This window comes from Acomys minous, assembly GCF_964271855.1.
Source record: "Acomys minous genome assembly, chromosome: 1".
Classification (NCBI taxonomy): Eukaryota; Metazoa; Chordata; class Mammalia; order Rodentia; family Muridae; genus Acomys; species Acomys minous.
Genome location: NC_140483.1, coordinates 23,355,001 through 23,374,013, shown reverse-complemented (window position 1 = coordinate 23,374,013; position 19,013 = coordinate 23,355,001). Strand labels below are relative to the sequence as shown.

At 46.6% G+C, this 19,013-nt stretch overlaps 1 protein-coding gene across 3 annotated transcripts in view; it reads right to left on the bottom strand.

Annotated features, from left to right (window-relative positions):
* LOC311606000 (carboxyl-terminal PDZ ligand of neuronal nitric oxide synthase protein-like) overlaps positions 1–19,013 on the bottom strand; it is a 306,430-nt gene that overhangs the window by 81,387 nt on the left and 206,030 nt on the right. For all 3 annotated transcript variants that reach the window (XM_084796910.1, XM_084796908.1, XM_084796909.1), the window contains exon 3: positions 14,275–14,367. In XM_084796910.1, coding sequence (XP_084653036.1) covers positions 14,275–14,367 — 93 coding nt within the window. The remainder of the gene's footprint in view (positions 1–14,274; positions 14,368–19,013) is intronic.

The following is a 19,013-nucleotide window of genomic DNA, read 5'->3' as shown; positions in this document are numbered from 1 at the left end:
GTGAGATGAAGTCCAGACTCCTCTGGGAGGGATGTGAGGCCTTCACCTAAATATCAGGCAAGTGAACGAGTGCATGTGCAGTTAATCATAAAAGGATATTCATTCTGGCTGTGATCAACTTCCTGTGACCACAAGAGAGACTGCTAAAGCAGCTACAGATGAGGCTGGGAATGGGGGTGAGCGGACTCAAACTGAGGTGTCTGAAGAAGTGAGCAGCACCCCAATGCGATGAGGGAAAGCACCCAAGGTCAACAACCAACCACCTTCCCTCGGGCCTGACTCCTCAGTGCAGGAACAGAGGATCCTGCTCCACCCTTCCTGATCTTTGTCATAGATACACAGTGTTGTCCAGGAAACTGGGGGTGGGGGGAGACTGCACTCATCTATGAACAAAAAGACTTCAGAGAGCGGGGGAAACACTGCGTTGATGAATAAGGTCTTTTAGCAAGGTGAAGTTTTAAATAGAAGGCACAGGGTGGCTGGCCACTCTCAAAACATGGGGGTTTGGAAGCTCTCCAGGAGACTACAGAAGACCATGTTCAGGCCCAGAGAGTAACATCAGCAACAAGCAGCTTAACCCAGAGAAACACACATATTCTGTCTCCCTCCCGTTCCCTCTCCCCACACATACTTTTTTCCCATTAAAAGTTTCTTTTTTATCTTTGATAATTTCATACATGCATGTAATGTGTTTTGATCAAACCTTCCTCCCTTTCACTTGTTCCCCTATCTTCCACTTTGCACTCCCAACATCACGTGTTTGTTTACTTGTATGCACCAATTCCACTTAGTGCCGTCTGCATGGGCATAGGTATAACACCCTATATGGGAGCATACAACTGACTCTTTCCCATCAGCCATCAAGTGCCAACAGTCTCTCAGCTGAGGACGGAAGTTCAGGATTCTCTACCTCATGCTGGGAATTTGGCTGGCTTGATCTTGTACAAGTGGTCACAGCTGTTGACATGCGCACTCTGATGTTCTTGAAGATGTAAACATCACCCAACACTGGAGGTCAAGTTAGACTGATTTACAAGCACTCACTATTCTTCAGTTTCGACAGTTTTACCGACAACATTTCAGTTTGTAAGGTAACTATTGTTTAAAGAGTCTTTCTCATAATGACTCCTCGCTACCCTCCAACATTCTCAATGGCCTATTCAGAACACCACAGAATGAGGAGACAATTTTTTAAAGAGCCCTTTCAGATACGTAAACACAGCAGGTTCAGAACTTCTTTACACTAAGTCTCAGGGTTGGCGAACAGCTCTTACATTTTCCAAACATTTTGCTACCATAGTTGACATTTTAAAAACATATGACACTTGTTCCTTAAACCCTGCTTCTCTGTGGTCCGATCAGCATGGGAGAGAAACACATTCCTTTCTGTGTTCTAGTCACAACACCCACCACCCTGAACCCATTAGGTTCACCACATCCATTACTTGCCTCAGAACCCTACTGGCATCCATTGATGCTGGTTTCCAGCTGAGGAACAGAAATATTTTCAAAGTTTAAAGTCTAAATACTTGGATGCCTATTTTCAACACACAAATGTTTACTAGAAGCACTACTTAAATAGCAGCATATAATTTTATATTTAAAATGTAATTTGATGTGGGGGTGGAATTTTTTTTTATGACATGAGCATTAAATTAAGCCACATCTGTAGTCACAGATCTATAGTCTGCCCGTACTTTCAACTCAATCAGCAAAATGTATAAAACACCTACTATTTGTTTCTGAGCCCCTCTGTTGAGCTCATTTCAATTGTCAAATATTTGGGTTCTAAGATTTCTATTTGGTTCATACTAATTTATTATATTCCTACTTCCTACTTTTTTATTTGTTCAAAGACAGAAGCCAGATATGAGGCCACATATGTAAAATCCTGAGTACTAAAGGAAACTGAGGCAGGAGGATCACTGACCAGACTGGGCAACGAAATAAGGCATGATCTCAAGATGAAAATAAAAACAAGAGTACTTATGACTGCTGATAAAAACATTTTTATGACTGTCTCCTTAAACTCTTTGTCAGGTAACTTTAGCGTTTCTGGCATCCGGGTGTTAACTAATTAGCTTTCGGTCTTCTGCTCAGAGTGAGATTTTTCTCTCATCTTTGCATCTTCAGAATGATTGTTCTAACCTTATAAAAGCTCACTGAGATGTGTAGCACTCTGGTTAATTTCAGTGTATGATGTTCTTTATTTGCAGGCTTTTTATAATGTAGATTATCCTTCTTCCTTCTATGGGAAATGACTTTTGGTTGAAACCTAGGACCTTTAAATTATTTTAAGACTTAAGGAGCCAGGCGTGATGGTGCATGCCTTTAATCCTAGCATTCAGGAGGCAGAGGCAGGCGGATCGCTGTGAGTTCGAGGCCAGCCTGGTCTACAAAGTGACTCCAGGACAGACAAGGCTACACAGAGAAACCCTGTCTTGAAAAACAAACAAACAAACAAACAAACAAACAAAAAGACTTAAGATTCGTTTAAATTTTGTTTTTGTATCATCCCACAGCAACAATGTCCCAACAGGGGAAAGAGAAAGGCACCCCATTATCAATGGTGGCTTTCCTTCTGGCCTCTGCAGACACTCAGGGCACTTCCTGTGGTTGTTGCTGCTGCAGCAGCTCCCCCGCTTGGCTCACAGAGGCAAGAGTGCTTGGTGCCCACTTACACGTGTCCTCCATCCACTATTGCATGCCTACTCGGTCTCATTATGCCTGGGCAATGGTGCGAACCCTCCCCCTCACCCCCCATCCTAAGTGCCTTCACTGGCGTCACACAGGGAACAAGGTGAGGTGCGGGGAAAAGACACATGTTACCAGCTGACAAGGATACAAGTCCTGACCTCATGCTTCTCTGCCAATGCCTGATTGGAGCCCACCAGTGGGGGTTGGGGTGTCAGGCCTCTATTTAGCCAGGTTGACCTAGTGGTGGGGGTTTGGAGAATAGTTGTCTTTTCTAAGCATCTGCCTACAAGAGTAGTTGTGCTTAACAGTGCTCTGCCTTGCCAAGCTGGCCCTTTCCTTTCTCCTGGCTAGGGCAGGCTGCCACGTGCCTCCACGGCATATCTGGGTTGCCAGCTTAAGCTTTGAGTCTGGGATAGATGAGGCATAAAGAAACCTCCACCCACAACCATTTAATTTCTGGTTTCCAGGTTCTGAGCCCCAATAACGGCAGATGGTTTCTGTGACCTGCTGAATATGGCTGTGATGCTGAGACTGAAACCAGATTGTGTGTTTAAGATTATATTTCTTCCCCGCCCAGCAATGCTCCTCCAGTGTCAAAGAGAAACCAGGGAGGACTCTTCTTTGCAACTCTAGAGAATGCAACAAACCTCTTCATGAACAGGAAGGACTAAAGAGGAAGAACAGTGCAGAGCAGCTATTTCCCTTTTTTGGCATTCTGGGACAGGAGGATGGCAAGGCCAGGCCCCAGGCATCTTGTATGAATTTCACGGGGATTAACCAACACTGGCAGCATCTGTATAAATCAGAAATTAATTTCAGGAGCCATCCGCACATCCACATATCCTTAGAAGGAAGGAAAACCCTTAACAATACGTCCACCTAGTTATTTCTGTTTTCTGAAAAATCCCATTAAACCTATGAAGAGAGCAGGAAATGGTCAAGGTAAAGGGTTTGGGGCGAGTACAGCCTCACCAGTATTTTGGTTACTCAATACCTAAATGCAAGGGGCTTTGTTACTGTTGGTTGTTGTTGTTTCTTTGTTTTTCTTTAAACCCAGTATCTTCCATGTGGCAACTATACTCACAGAGCGTCAGAACGGAAGGTTCTGCACCCCTAGTCACTGTCATCCACCTGGTGCTTTTCCTATGCACCTTCTCAAGCATGGACTCATCAGGGTGAGGTGTGGCTCCCAGTTAGCAGCCTGGTCAGCTGAGGGCCTGAATCCTCCTGGTTCTTAGAACAATGCTGACCCCAGTGAGGGGGACAATTTAGAAATAACACACTGCTAGGAATGGCTTAGCCCAGGGGAAGCTCCACACAGGTCAGTAGTGGGGCTTTGTTTCCGCAGCGCAGGGGATTGAACCCAAAGACTCCGGCAGCACACTACCACTGCAGTCTGCCCCCAGCCTAACTGAAGAAGTATTCAAGTCTCCTCAGTCTGAAGTGACTGCTCTCTTATCTCCTCTACTTTGGGAATGTTTTAAAGACAAATAGGCGACAATACAAACAAGCCAGTTCCGTCTTACTTTTCCAAATGGAAATAACTCTTCATGGACAAAAATAACAAGATCACGATGGTGGTGGTGGTGGTGGTGGTAGTGACGGTAATGAGAGAATGAAAATGGGAAGAAAGAGTGGGCTTTACATGATTACAAATTAAGGTTAGTTTCAAGCTTTGGCTAGAGATGTAGAACTGAACAGTCACTATGGACAGTCTGGCCATCTTCAGCAAGCCCACAGAACTTCCAAGCTGTACCCATCGCCAGCCTCCTGCTCCCTCCCTCCCTCCCTCCCTCCCTACATAAATACTTGAAAATAGGGCTTCAATTCTTGGTAGCTGTGAGGACATTTTTAGTTTTGTGACTCTCCATCCTGGCCCAGCTGTGGTCTCGGATCCAGGCAGGAAATGAAGACATCCCCAGTCTAGATTGGAGGAGAAGGACAGAGGAGGGGGCACAGGCCTCTAAGCCTGCAGCAGTGGCCTCTGGGGACAGGATGTCCTTGATAGCATGGAGGAGCAAGCAGCAGGGCTGGTGGCCTTCAGCCCCCTTCCAACCCAGACATGGATCCTGTGACCCCTCTGGGAGTGCAAGCATTAACAGCAGAAGGGATGGTAGGCAAGGCTGCCAAGTCCCCAGGAAATAACAGCCACCTCTCAGTAGCTCTGCAGCTAGAACAGAAAGGAGGCAAGCCGTGAGGGTGGAGCAGGTACCTGATGGAGCATCCAAATACCGAGCCTCTGGCCACACCCCATTCTGCAGTTCCAGGTGTATGCCGCCTGCCTGCCTTTGATTCCTGTCCCCCGCTTGCCTCCAAGGGCACTGCGGAGCCTTTTATGGGTGCTCTGAGCCCAAGGTTACTAGCCTAACCACCTCTCTAAGTAAGTTCCCTATTATAAAGCATTTTGTCTATGCTTATTTTATTTATTTGATTATTTTAAGACAGGCTTTTACTACGTAGCCACAGCTTGGCCTGGAACTTACTACACAGACCAGGTTGGCTCTTATTAAACGCATAGCGATCTGCCTGCCTTCTTAGTGGTAGGATCAAAGGTAGGATCCGGTCCCTCTATACCGGACTTCCTTAGTAGTTTTTAAAATCACTCAACTCCAAGGAAGGCTCTGGCCCATAAGCTGGAAGGAGTGGGCACAGAGCATACAGTAGTAGGTTCCAGTTACAGAACGACACTAACCCAGTGCCTGCTTGCTGCACCCTGAAGGCCACCACTACAATCAAGCAGGGAAGCTGGAGTTAAGAGAGCACTGCTGATGCTCCAGAGGACCCGGGCTCAACTCCCAGCACCCACATGGCCACTCACAACTGTCTATTATACTCCACCTCCAAAGGATCCAACACCCTCACACAGACATACAGGTAAGACACCAATGCACATCAAATTTAAAATAAATAAATTATTTTTAAATAAATCAAGCAGGGATCATGCATAGCTGGGCTGCTCCTATACTGTCATTGAGGAGAGAGACTAATGTAGTCCTCCCAGAAACGGTGGGAAGCCTCTGGGGACCGCATGCTAGTCCTAAGGCTACCTGAGTGACTAGCCAAGTGGTCCTGGCAGCCTGGCAGTCATCAGCCTTTCCCAGATGCTGTTTACGTTTTCCCTCTAGGTCTTTGCCTGCTACTTGCTTCTTCTCAGACTAATAGGGCAGATCAGAAAAAACAGAGGGAACTCACTTTTACCTGTCTCAATTTTTATTCTCAAATGTTTCCTAGTTGTTATGGGAGAAAAAACCTGTTGTGCCTTTTTTAAAATTAAAAAATGTATTTTGTTTGCATGTTTTGTCCACATGTATGTGTGCTGTGTGTATGCCTAGTGACTGTGGAAGCTAGGAGAGGGCATCAGGTCCCCCCGGAACTGGAGTTACAGATGGTTATGAGCCACCATGTAGGTGCTGGGAATGGAACCTGGGTCCTCAGCAAGAACAACCTATGCTCTTAAATTGCTGAGCCATCTCTCCAATTACCACCCCCACCGGTTTCTAGTCTTTTGTTTTGAGACAGTATCTCTTGTAGCTAAGGCTGGCCTTGAACTTATGCAAAGCTAGGGATGGCCTTAAACTTGTAATCCTCACTTCTCTATCTCCAGAATATTAAGCAATACGTCTGAAGGACTACTGCCGGGTTCTGTGCTGCCGCAGATCAGATCAAATCCAAGGCTTCATGCACATCAGGCAAATACTCCACTGACTGAGCTAGCTCTAGGTCCCACTGATATTTTTTTTAAGTCAGGGGCTTCCGTGTAACATCCCCATTTACACATCAAAATTGGCCTCCCACTTCAAAGATGAACAGGGATGCTCAGAGGACAAATGATTTCCCCCCAAGGCCTGTTGTAAATAGCCCCCATTATCTTCTGCTTCTAAGCTCTGTTTTCTTTGTCACATCAGGTGATGAAATAAAAATCCTTTCCTTTCCACTGCTCCACAGGAAGGTCTGGCTTCCAACAGAGAGTGGGGATGATGGGCCTGCAGTGCTTCTGCGAGCTTGCTGACTGGGGTAAGTGCATGCATGGATGCAGGGTCTTCATTCCTTTATGTACTGAATTTAACTTCAAGTCCTCCATGAAAAGCCATGGTCATTTTTGCCATTCCAAAAGCTCACACCAGGAAATATTTTGTGAGGTCTGGTTCGGAGGTGGCTGGTTAGAAAAGTGGAGCGAGAGAAAACAAAGTCAAGAATAATCAGCATCATGGTCCTCTCTCTCCTTTTGACTGTTAGAAATCTATATGGTATCTTTGAAGCCCTCTCCTAAGAACGGAGAAGCAGAGAAGGAACGTATATTGTACTTATTTGCTATCCCTGTTGGAGATCATAGGTAAGCAGGCTCTAAAGCCTCAAGTCTGGTATTATTCACTCACCGGACATCAATGGTGACTTATTTTAAAATAAAAATAAAAGGCCTAGCAAGGCTATATAAACCAGACGCTACATAAACTCTGCTTGACATATTCTCCATGCTTTTAGGTGAATAGTTATTAGACTGAAAATAAAGCTGTCTCCCACACTCAGGGTAATCTACGGCTATAGGATGGTGCATTTCAAAACCGAAGTGTTAATGGACCCCCACAGTGAATGGAACTGCTTATGTGACTATTTTAAAACTAGCCGAAATAAAAGCCCTACATGATCCAACCAGAAGACAACTGTACTAGGCTTGGGTTGTGGATTCACTCTTGCCCTGTCACTAACAACCTGGTGACCTAGCTCTCATCCTCTCTAGCCACATCTAATCAATTTCAGGTCATTTCTGAAGTCCTTCTAAATTCTGGTTCTGTAATTCTGAGAGCGCCCTCCCCCAAGGACCCCCCCCACCCCCACCCCCCCACCCCCCGCCTGCCATTAGATCAGAAAGAACTCTTTGTTTCCATAGTAACACTATCAGTTGGACAGTTAGATTAATTTCCCTGTGAGGCGATGGCCTTGTGATAGAAGTTAAAGACTGCATTTTGCAGAGGATGTAGTTTAGTGGTAGAATGTTTGCCTGGTGTGTGTAAGGTCCTGAGTTCACGCCTCAGGTCTGGAACAGTAGTAACAAATGAGGGTGGGGCGGGGCAGAGCACCAGAGCGGTCTTCACATCATGGGACATGTGAGGAGTTGGGAAGTATGAGCGCATCACACGGCACTAGGAAAGCGTAGGTGCACGATGCTAGTTCGCACTATTATTAGCAGCAGGTCCCATTATCATCTTAGTGTGCAATTACTGCCGTCATGTCGCTCCCTCTCTTTCCACCTTCCAAAGCAGATGAAATAGCATGGTACAGAAGACACATTCCCTCCTCATGAGAGGCTCACTTCAGGTAGGGAGAGGGATGAGTTACCCCACTGTGGGGACGGAGGCATAGCTCAATGGTACAGCACGTGCCTTAGCACAAGCGAGGTGCTGGATTCACTCTCCAAAACAACTCGACTGCAATTTTCCAAGACCTTATATGTAAACACAGTGTCATTAGAAGTGGTTAATTTGGGGAAAGCAAGATAGTTCAATGGTAAAGGCATTTGCAACCAAGCCTGACACACACACACACACACACACACACACACACACACACACACGATAAAACTTTTCATTTTGGGCTGAGACAATGGCTAAAGTCATAGATAGTATGGAAGCATAAGGACCTGAGTTTGGATTCCTAGATAGATGACTGACAGACAAGACAAACAGAAAGACAGACAAATAACATACATGTATGCACACACATGTAATAATTAAAAAAAAGAAATAGCTATATTAAGGCTGTGGAGACTCAGTCAGCAAAGTGCCTGCTCCATACACAGGACCTGCATTTGGATTCCCAGTGCCCATACAAAAGGCACTGAGAATAGCTGAGGCAGGGGATCAGCCGAGCAAAATCCATGAGTTCTGGAATCGGTGAGAAACCTCAAAAATAAGGTGGAGAGTGATAGAAGCCACTCAACTTTGGCCTCTGCCCTCCACGAGCATGTGTACATACCTACAAAACATACATGCTGTGCCCAACACTCTCTCTCCCTCTCCCCCTTCTCCTTCCCCACCTGTGAGAAGGGAACATGCTTTCTCTAACATGTTATTTCACCAGTTGGAAGGTGGAGAGAGAGAGAGAGAGAGCAAAAGCAAAACACCACCACAATGAAACACACATACCTGTAATTCCTCTATGGACCCACGCTATAGTTCCCAGAACATGGTGGAAGCCATCCTAATCTGTTACCTAAAGGGATCCCAGCAAAGTTAGTGGTTTACCGAAGAGATCACACAGACCTGAGGTGCTTAACAGAAAAATCTCTGGGATGAAGTTCAAGGTTAATCTTAGTCAGGATTCTATGCCCCAGCAAATGGCGCTAGACAGTGATTCTGGGATTATAATAAATAACCATGATTAGATACACAGAAAAGATATCTACTTGATTCTGGGATTATAATAAATAACCATGATTAGATACACAGAAAAGATAGTTACTTGGGTCTCCTTGAACATTGAAAATGATGTTCTGATTGGATGACATCAAAGAAAGCCAATTATCTTAGCAACCGAGCTTATGATACTAATTCAACTTAAGATTCATTATCTGCTGGCATCAGTTCAGGAAGAGAGCCTTCCTAGATGCTTGTTAACAAAACCAAAAAGATGGTTTTCACAGGGCCAACGAGAGGGCTGCAGTGTATCTGGCCACTGCCCACACTAGTGGGGTGTGCATGGCCATCTGAGCTTCCTGAACAAATTCTACACTGATCCTTCTTTGGCTGGTGGTGTGTAGTGTGTGGTGTGTGTGTGTGTGTGTGTGTGTGTGTGTGTGTGTGTGTGTGTGTGTCTTGCACAGGTGTGCCATTCAGCAGGAACCCACCCACCTTAGTTTTTGAGACAGGGTCTTTCCTTGGCTTGGAGCTCAAAAGGAGGCTAAACTGGCCCTGGAAAGACGCAGAGATGCACCTGTCTCCATCTTCCCATTGCTGGGATTGTGCCAAGCTCCGATTTATTTTTGTGGTAGAGCATGTAAACATGGTATGTGCATGTATGTTTTGCATGTGTATGGGTGACCATGTGTGCATTTGCATATATGTTCATGTAAAAATTGTTGTTCTCTCTTTATTGATGCAGAGTCTTTCACTGAAGCCACCGCCCACTGATTCCAGCTGTCTAGCCAGTCAGGACCCCTGTCTCCGTGTCCTGAGTGCTGGAGCTACAGACAGGCAACACTTGTGTCTGGATTCTACCCAGGTGTCAGAGATCTTGAACTCTGGTCCTTAAGACTTGAGCAGCAAGTTCTTTGTCCATGGAGCCCTCTCGAGGCCCTATGCTCAGTTTTTTTTTATGCTGGTTATAGAGACTGAATTCAGTCATCTCTCCAGTCCCTCATTAGCCTTTGAAACTGACATACTGACAGAAAAGGAGAACAGTCTGCTGACCCAAACCAACATGTTAAGACATCACTATAGCCCACTGCTAATCTCTTCTGGATTTAATGATACCACCACACACAAATAACATTCATTCATCCAGCTAGCCAAGAGCCACAGTTAATGACAACATTCTAGAAATGCCAGGCTATCCAGGAAAAATGCTGAGCTCACACACAAAGATAGCCCAGCCCTTATGAAGCTCACTAGGAGGCAGGGGCCCCTTTAAAACATGTCTCCTCTGGTGGGAAGACCACCATTGCTGAGTTATGTATGGAGAGTTTGAAGACAAAAAGGGGGCCGGATGGCTGTTTTGGGAGGTGTGTGACCTCAGAGTGTGCCCAGAAGACGGAACCATGTAGCTAACCAGTAGCCCCTGAGGTCTGTCTGCCTTTTCTGTAGCCGAGTTGGTTGTCAGAGGCTTGAGTACATAGGTGACCTGGATTTATATGTGAGCGCTAAAAAGCATGGTGCCACAGCTCGTGCTGAGATCTGAACTAAAAAATTTACAATCCTTTGGGGCCGAATCTTCACTTCATAGTCAAAATCTCAAAAGGAATTGCCCAGAACATATGCCAGGAAGTGGGGGAGCCAGGACAAGAACCCACATCTTCTTGCCTCTGCCAAGAGTTCCTTCCAGCATGTCACACTGACCTGATGAAAACCAAAATGCTTCTTGCAGAAGAGAGGACTATTCAACATCTTACAAGGTAGTTACTGAGCACCGGGCAGGAATGCCAGGCTGCACATGGGCTGTGCTGCTGCTCTGGGTTGTTGGCAAAAGGGTCAGGCCCTAACCGTGGCGGCCACCCCCTGGCACTCACTGACTGTTCTATTTCTTTGTAGAAAACTGAACATTTATTTACATCATGGCACGTCACGCCCTTCTCAACTCTACAAGAGAGAGTGTGTGTGTGCCTGAGGTTGGCGGCAGCACTCTCAGCTACAAGGACTGCCACGTGGGAAGCAGGCGACAAAAAGGCTGATTGCTGCTAATGCACAGTCATCTGCCAGAGGCGGGAGAATATGCACACAGTGATTAAAGGCATTATCCACACCACAGCCCCGGCCCTGAAATGGACACCAGGCGTGGGTGGGAGAAACAAGATAGGAGGCTCCTCTTTCCCAAGCAGGCATGGGAAGACTCAGTTCTAGGGCTGACCTGTTACCCTGCCTCCTTCCTGGGGCGGGAGGGCAAATACTAGAGAGTACCAAGCATGCAGTTTCAGAGTGAGTCACAATGTCCCCAGGACTCCCTCGGGGAGCTGCTGCTCTAGCTTAGCTTTCATGTGCTTAGGGAAAGATGGGGTGGCTTCTCTCCCAGGTAACACCCCAGCATCCTGTGGCCCTTGTCAGTGTGCGATCTAGCCTGTCTTTCAATACTTGATGGAGCTGGCACCACACACACACAAGGCGGGGCTGGAAGTGGGATGGGAAATAAAGACTAGCCATTTAGGACATTCCATAGTGGACGATGGCAGAGGTACACTGAGTGATCTACAGGGGACATAATAGCTCCCAGGGGCCTAACGAGAAGTACTATATATGCACAGTGGGGTGGCAGGGAGACTTGGGGACTGTTAGCCATAGATGAACAGAGAGTCATGAAGGGAAACTTTGGCCAGGACTGTCCAACAGACTTGAGAAACTGTGTCCTCCCTTTCCCCAACAAGGTCGTGATAAACATCTAGTGGACCCAAAATTCCTACTATAAGATAGGCAGACCTGGCCCAGTTTTGTGTCCACCCAGCAACCCTGTACTAATTTGCCTTTTCATATGGCTTGCCTTCAGTTGGTAGGACATATATGCTTATCAGGATAATCTCTGGTCCTGGAGATAATTCTGTTTCAGAGCAGATTAAGGGACCACTGGTCTACTTTATACATCTACCACCTTGAGTTGGTCAGTGTGACGACAGCATCCTGACGGTCATAACTTCAAAGCTATAAGTCTGGATACTTTTTTAAGATCAGAGGACTAAGTTTATTGTGTATTTTTCTCCTTTTTAATTTTTTTTGTCTATTTCTTAGACACACACACACACCGGGATCATCTTCACCCCGTTGCCCTCTCTTGCTTCCTTCCTGTTCCCATTGATGCCTTCTTCCTTCCTTCTTAGTCTCCCTCCTACTTTCATGCCCTTTGCGTCTTTGTACAGATCTTGCACAAGGCAGCTCCAGCTGCAGGAGGCTCATGGCTTCCTTTTCAGCAACACATCCAGAAGACAGAATTCGGAGCACTCTTTCCCATTCTTAGACCTCTACAAACCAAGCCCCGCGTGGCGCACCCTTCCCCCCCCCCCCCCACTTCTACAATGCTCCCTGGATTTTGTGTCTTGAAAGACTAATAACTCAGGTACTGGCCAGGGGTGAGGAAAGTCTGTGAGGAAATCACCAGGCAAGGAAATGGTCACAGTGACTGCTGAAGGGCTGTTTGTGACAATGGGTGTGAAAGCATCCTATCACCTGGGAAGTGATTGTATCAGTGGAGAGTGCTGAGCCCCCAATTCCCCTCATGTGAAAGGCTGAGGGAAAAGCAATCCAACACATATGACAGAAACCAGTCTTCCTGAACCGGGAATGTGGGCTGTACTGGTTTTTCCCCCCAACTCCAGAAATAGATCTTACTCAAGTTTAACATCATCTCACTCATAATTTCAATTCCAGGGACTTAGTAGGCATCCACTTGCTTCATCAACTCCCTCACCCAAGCACTTCCTGAAGGAAGATACTCTCGCACTCTCCCATGCCTTGTCCAATGTGCTGTGCAATGTGCAGATCTGTGGGGGTAGGGAGGAGGCACCGAGGATGTCCCTGTGGCAGCGGCTGTGAAATAAAGGCACACATCACATAAGATAAGGACTGCACGGCACCAGTGGTGGGGCTGAGTGTCCTTCCGGGTAGCTTTTCCTCCCATGTACTCCCTTATAGGAGTTCTCTGCAGATGGAGTGTGTGGCTCACCATGATCACTAGTGGTTAGTACTCTCTCTGCACTGTAGCCACAGCAACCACGGTTCGAATCCCAGTCACGGCACTAGATGATAGGTATTCTCCGCTGATGAAATGAGCCAATTCAAGTCAAATTAAAGTATAAATACGGGTTTATTGGGGGCAGCTCTAAGGTAGGTTCACTGACTATACAGGAGGGGCCAGTGAAGTCGCCATGCAGAAGGAGACAGAAAAGTGGATAGAAGGAAAGGGGAGGAAAGAGAGAGAGGAGAGAGGAAGTACACATAACGAGAGAGAGAGAGAGAGAGAGAGAGAGAGAGAGAGAGAGAGAGAGCGCTATCAGTGTTTGGGTTATATAGGGAAGTGCTTCTGGGGGAGGGAATGCCCAACCTCTGGGCTAGAAAGTACAGAGTAGAGGGTGCAGTGTGCCAGCCATGCCTTGTAAATAGCAGGGACTGAGGGACGCTGGGAAAACCTGGAGGCGAGGTTAATTGGGTACCTCAGCCGCTTGTCCTGGGTCTGGATCCCAACACTCCCCTTCTGAAACTTGTTACTAATTGCACGTTGATCTCTATCCAAAACCTGTAACACTAGTAAGTTTCATATCTCAGAGGGTTGGTGGAAGGGGGATACGAACCTGAAAATACTTGTATAGGCTTGACCAGTCTGCAACCCTGAACTCTGAGATGCTCCCACATCAGAAACTTTTGGAGTACTGACTTGACACCCCAACAATTTCATATTCTGAAGCATTTTGGATTTCATTTGAGGAAGGCTCAATAAGTATCGCTTATGTGGAATTAGTTCGACTACTGAGACTCAGATAGATCGGGTGTGACAATACACCTGTCACCTCAGTGACCAGGAGCCTGAAGCAGGAAGTCTGCAAACCCAAGTGAGACCTTGTCTCAACACACACACACACACACACACACACACACACACACACACACACACACACACACACACACTTAAAGGTATTCAGATGGAGAAGAGGCTTTGAACATTAGGATGCTGGGAAATGACCCCCAGGCTATGAGCTATGGAGACTCACTCTGAGCAACAGTCCCACTCGGCCACTGGCCTTTGCCTCACTCTCTGCTCCAGCTGTGGCTTTAGCAACATTCCTGCCAGCTGAAGAAGAGACTACTAGATAATGTTCCAGAAGGGAACAGTATCCCATGCCTATTTTTTTTTTTTTTTACCAGTTTCTGGTTCAGAGTCACTCACCTTTTTCTTCTTCTTCAGAATCACTTTCACACCATCCACGGACACCATGATGCTCACTTTCTTCTTCTTGATGTTCTTGGCTTTAAACTCATACTGCAAAGAGAGAACAGAGGAGTGGATTCCGATTAGACCAGCCTGTCTGCAGGACCACAGCTGGCCTCCGGCCTGGCAACAAGGGCTGTGGAGATGTCCATGGGATAACAAGTACCTCGGGGGATGTATGGGCGTGTGGAAAACTGCAGGGGAGGATCTGGGGGAACCTCCAGCTATGAGCAGCATCCTGCATCATCATCAGTTTCCCCACCTGGCCACCACCTAGGACCAAGGCAATAAACCTAAAACCTCCTAAGAAGATGGACCTAAGCCATTCCAATCAAATACAAATAATATCCTGCTTTGAGGGTCTCCTCTATATACCAAACCTTCCCTCAATAATCCATCCTGCCACTGAATGACTCATTGTCAGGCAAGTATCCCTTGTGTCCAACCAAATGTCACTGGGCCATTCCATCCCCAGTGAACACTAAGGGCCAGAACCAGCCTTCACACCAGGGCTTTTTTTTTTTTTTACAATAACAATAACAATAAAATAACAACAAAGATAACTGTGAATGAGTTCCATGCCCAAATTCCTTTACTTGTTGGACAGTCTCGCACAGTCTCATCAGTCAGAAGATTGGCAAGCTGGAAGGTATTGGGGGCAGGGAGACAAATGATACTCCTACAGCTTGTGTTGCCCTCACATCTCTATGTTTTCCACTTATATCTGAAGCCCTTGACAGGCTGTTCCAATGACCATTCTGCACTGCTGTAGAACACTTGCGCAGCCTGTGCCCTCAGTCTTTCCATTACGTGTCCCCAGTCATAACCATTTTTAATGCCTATTTTTATGTTTATTTCTAGTGGTCTAGTTCATCGTTTTCCCTAATGAACTTCATTCTGAGTCCTCCTCCAGTTTAGTAAAACCATTTGAGATGCTTGAAGACCCATGCCTGTAATCCCAGCACTCAAGAGGCTGGTGGGGGAGGGTTGGCATGAGTTCGAGGCCAGCCTGGTTCACATAGTGAACTCCAGGCTCACCTGTGCAACAGAATGAGACCTTGTATAAAAACCAAACCAAAACAAGAGCACATAAAAACACTTCCACTTGGCCTCCATCTTAGTATCACCACATAAATTTTTTTTTAACCTGGGAAGTTCTCAATCAAACATGAAATGATACAGACTAAAGTTATCAGTAACCTCAGACCAAGAGCCAAGACCTCCAACTACACCAGCAGCCAGTCATAGCTAAAGTCACCCAGCTCCTCGATGAGCTACTAAAAGTCAGTTATTTCAACAGTGAGCATGTTGATAGGAATCAAAGGAATCAGGTCCAGCGGGAAAAAAGACAACCCACATTGAAAACCTTGCCAGGAATCCAGAACCTTCTTTCCCTGGCCACGTCATTTAGCAATCTGATCTCACGAGATTCCAATCTGGGGGTGTAGGTCAGTTGGAAGAGTGCTTGCCTGCCAAGCAGGAGGTGTGGTGCTACACACCTGTAATTCCATCACTTGGGAGGTGGAGGCAGGGGGAGCAGAAGCCAAGGTCATCCTGGGCTAGATAGCAAGTTGTACCCAGACTGGCTTGTAAAGACACTGGGCCAAGCAAACCTGGTGACCTTAGTTCAATCCCCAGAAGCCACATAAAAGTGGAAGGAGAGAACCAACTCAATGAAGTTGTCCTCTGTCCTCCATATCCATGTAAACATACAAATAATAAATACAAGTAAACACGCAGTTTCTAACTATCAACAGTCTCTCCCTTCCACCAAGATTCTGGTAATTGTCCTGTTGTTCTGCATACAATGCTGATACCTCTTAGCAACCTGCTTCTTATAGACAAGGTAGTACATCATTCGGTTTATTATCAGCACATGCTATGAATCACAGCTGAATAATCTCTTGGTGTCAGCACCAAACATCTCTCAGCCTGGTGGCCCCATCCACCAGCCCCAATCACTCTGCCCTGCCCAACCACTTCTTATCATGGGGGCCTGGAAGAAGGGCAAACCCGGGTAGCAATTACACAGGAGAGAGCAAAAGTCTACTTCAGCCAGAATCCAACGCTCATGGAGAATAAAACCAAAGGGGGTATGTCTGTGGAAGGATGGGGATGGGCGTCTGCCTTAGAACAGGATCTCAGCTTCCTAACACAGTGCCCTCCAGCTCTGCAGCATGAACACCAGGGGTGGATGGAATTGGATCTGCTTAGCAGGCACCTGGGGAATGGCTCCAACTCAGTTTGTCCCGGGACTGCAGCATTCTGTTCAGCTGCAGTCTGGATGAACTAAAATGACCTTGGGTAAGAAAACAGCCATGGCAATTCATAATACAGCTGACTTTGGCCTTATGCCGACCAGGAGAGGTGAACCAGCCACAGTTACTGACCACACCTGCATTTACCTCCGCTCACTTGAACTTGAGTAAACACACCTTCCAGCGGCACCCCTTTCAGAACAAGTCCTGAAAGTGAAGGCTGCTCCTGCAGCCACTCGCATGCTAAAGAGGCATGCCAGTAAACTTTGGCCGAAGTTAGAGGCAAAAGAGGACACGTTCTAACTACACAAGACTCCTAGTGGAGGGAGGAGAACACCAACCCACCCACAGAAACTTTGATCCAAAACTTACCCTGCCTGCAAGATATGCAGGGATAAAGATAGAACAGATAGAGCAGAGACTGAGGGAATGCCCAAGCAACGCTTTGCCTAACCCAAGACCCACGCTATGGAAGAGAGGCAATCCCTGACACTAGTAACAATAATCTGTTGTCCTCTGAGAGGCTCAATCCAGATGCTGAGATTCACAGCCAAATATTGGGTGAAACATATGGCATCTAGTAGAAAAGTGGGGGTGGGGGGGAGAGGATAAAATGACCTAGAGGCGATAAGAGCTCTACAAAAAGACCAACAGAGCCAACCAGTGCCCAGAGTGCCTATAGAGTCTGAAGCACCAACCAAGGACCATGCATGGCCTGGACCTAGGTCCTCTACATAGATATAGCTGATGCGCAGCTCAGGCTTTATGTGGTCCCACTAGTAAGGGGACTGGGGGTTGTCTCTGACATGGACTCTGTTGCCTGCTTTTCAACCACTTTCCCCTGACTGGACTGCCTTGCCAAGCCACAGGGGGAAAGGCCAAATTCAGTTCTGACTCAATTTGATGAGCTGGGGTAGGTGGGGAGGGGATCTCCCCTTTTTGGAGGAGTAGGGGATGGGGGATGGGGGATGGAGGAGGGGGCTATGACTGAGATGTCCAGTGAGTAAAAACAAACAAGCAAACAAACAAGCAAATAAACAAAACAAAGACCCAGCATAGGGCAAACCATCCCCCCACACAGGTCAGTCTCAACCACTTCTCCGTCTTTGGTTCCTTCAAGGGTGCTCCTTTCACATTCTCTTACATACTTCCATTTTCCCTCTTTTATAGCAACAAAATTAAAGCGGAAATACCAAGTACCTACTTCTGTCAGGTACTATGTCATTTCCTCTACCTTCAGTTTTATTATCTTTGGGTGTGGATGTGTGGATTGGGTGCCCATTTGTGTACGTGCATGTGAAGATCAGCAGTCAACCTCAGGTGTCACTCTTCAGAAGATGGCTGCCTTGTTGAGACAAAGCCTCCTCATTGGCCTGGAACTTGCCGATAAGGCCAGCTGGCCAGCTGGTGAACCCCAGGGATCTGTATGACACTGGGATTACAAGCACACGCCACCATGCCTAATCTTTTCATATAGGTTTTGAGGATCAAACTCAGGTCTCCATGTTTTCAAGGTCAAACACATTGACCACCCCTTCCCTCCCCCTCAGCCCTAATTTTAGATCCTCAATTGCCTGCTAAGCCAAACACAGGGGCCTCCTGCTTGGAGAAGACTCTTGTAGTTGACGACATCTTGTTTGTGGTCCACCTCTCTGCTGGATTCACTCTCTCTTGAGACCAGATAGGATCCATCACCCAAGTGTAGAAAGAGATGCCCAGCTAGCTCCTTGTTGGGTTTCTTAATCTTACCTGTAGTTTTACAGGTCAGGGTTTGATGTTTGGCCATGTATTTTAATTCCTTCACTTTAAAAAACAAAATATGCTGAGGATGGTGGCACATGGCTTTAATCTGAGCTTTAGGAGCAGGGCCAGGCAGATCTCTATGGGTTCTCAGTCACCCTGGTCTACATGAAGAGTTCCAGGCCAGCCTGGGTTACATAATGAGACCCTATCTCAAAGAGGAAGAAAAGCAAAACAAACAAACAAACAAACAAAAGACAATAAGCCAAGCCAACCAAATAAAACACAAAATCTAGGGCCTGAGATAAGTCAGTGGGTGGGGTGCTTGCCACCACCCGGGTAACCTAAGTTCAATTCCCAGAGCCCACATGATGGAGTGAGAGAAACTCTACTGCAGGTTATCCTCTGACCTGCTCTGTGATTTGTACATGTTTGAGTGAGCACATAAACAAACAACAAACAAATGTAAAACAGCAACAAAAACAAAGTCACAAAATGGAGCTAAACTTTCCTACAATTGGAAGGCACTTCGGCCTCCCTCACCATGCACACTTAACTCCCACACCCAAGGCTCTTAGAGGTCTATGGGTACAATGACGACACACACACACACACAAAAAGAGACACCCTATTTTCTCCCACAAGGAAATGACACTGTCAGCACTGGTGCTTCTTCTAACAGCTGGCAGAAAGCTCTGG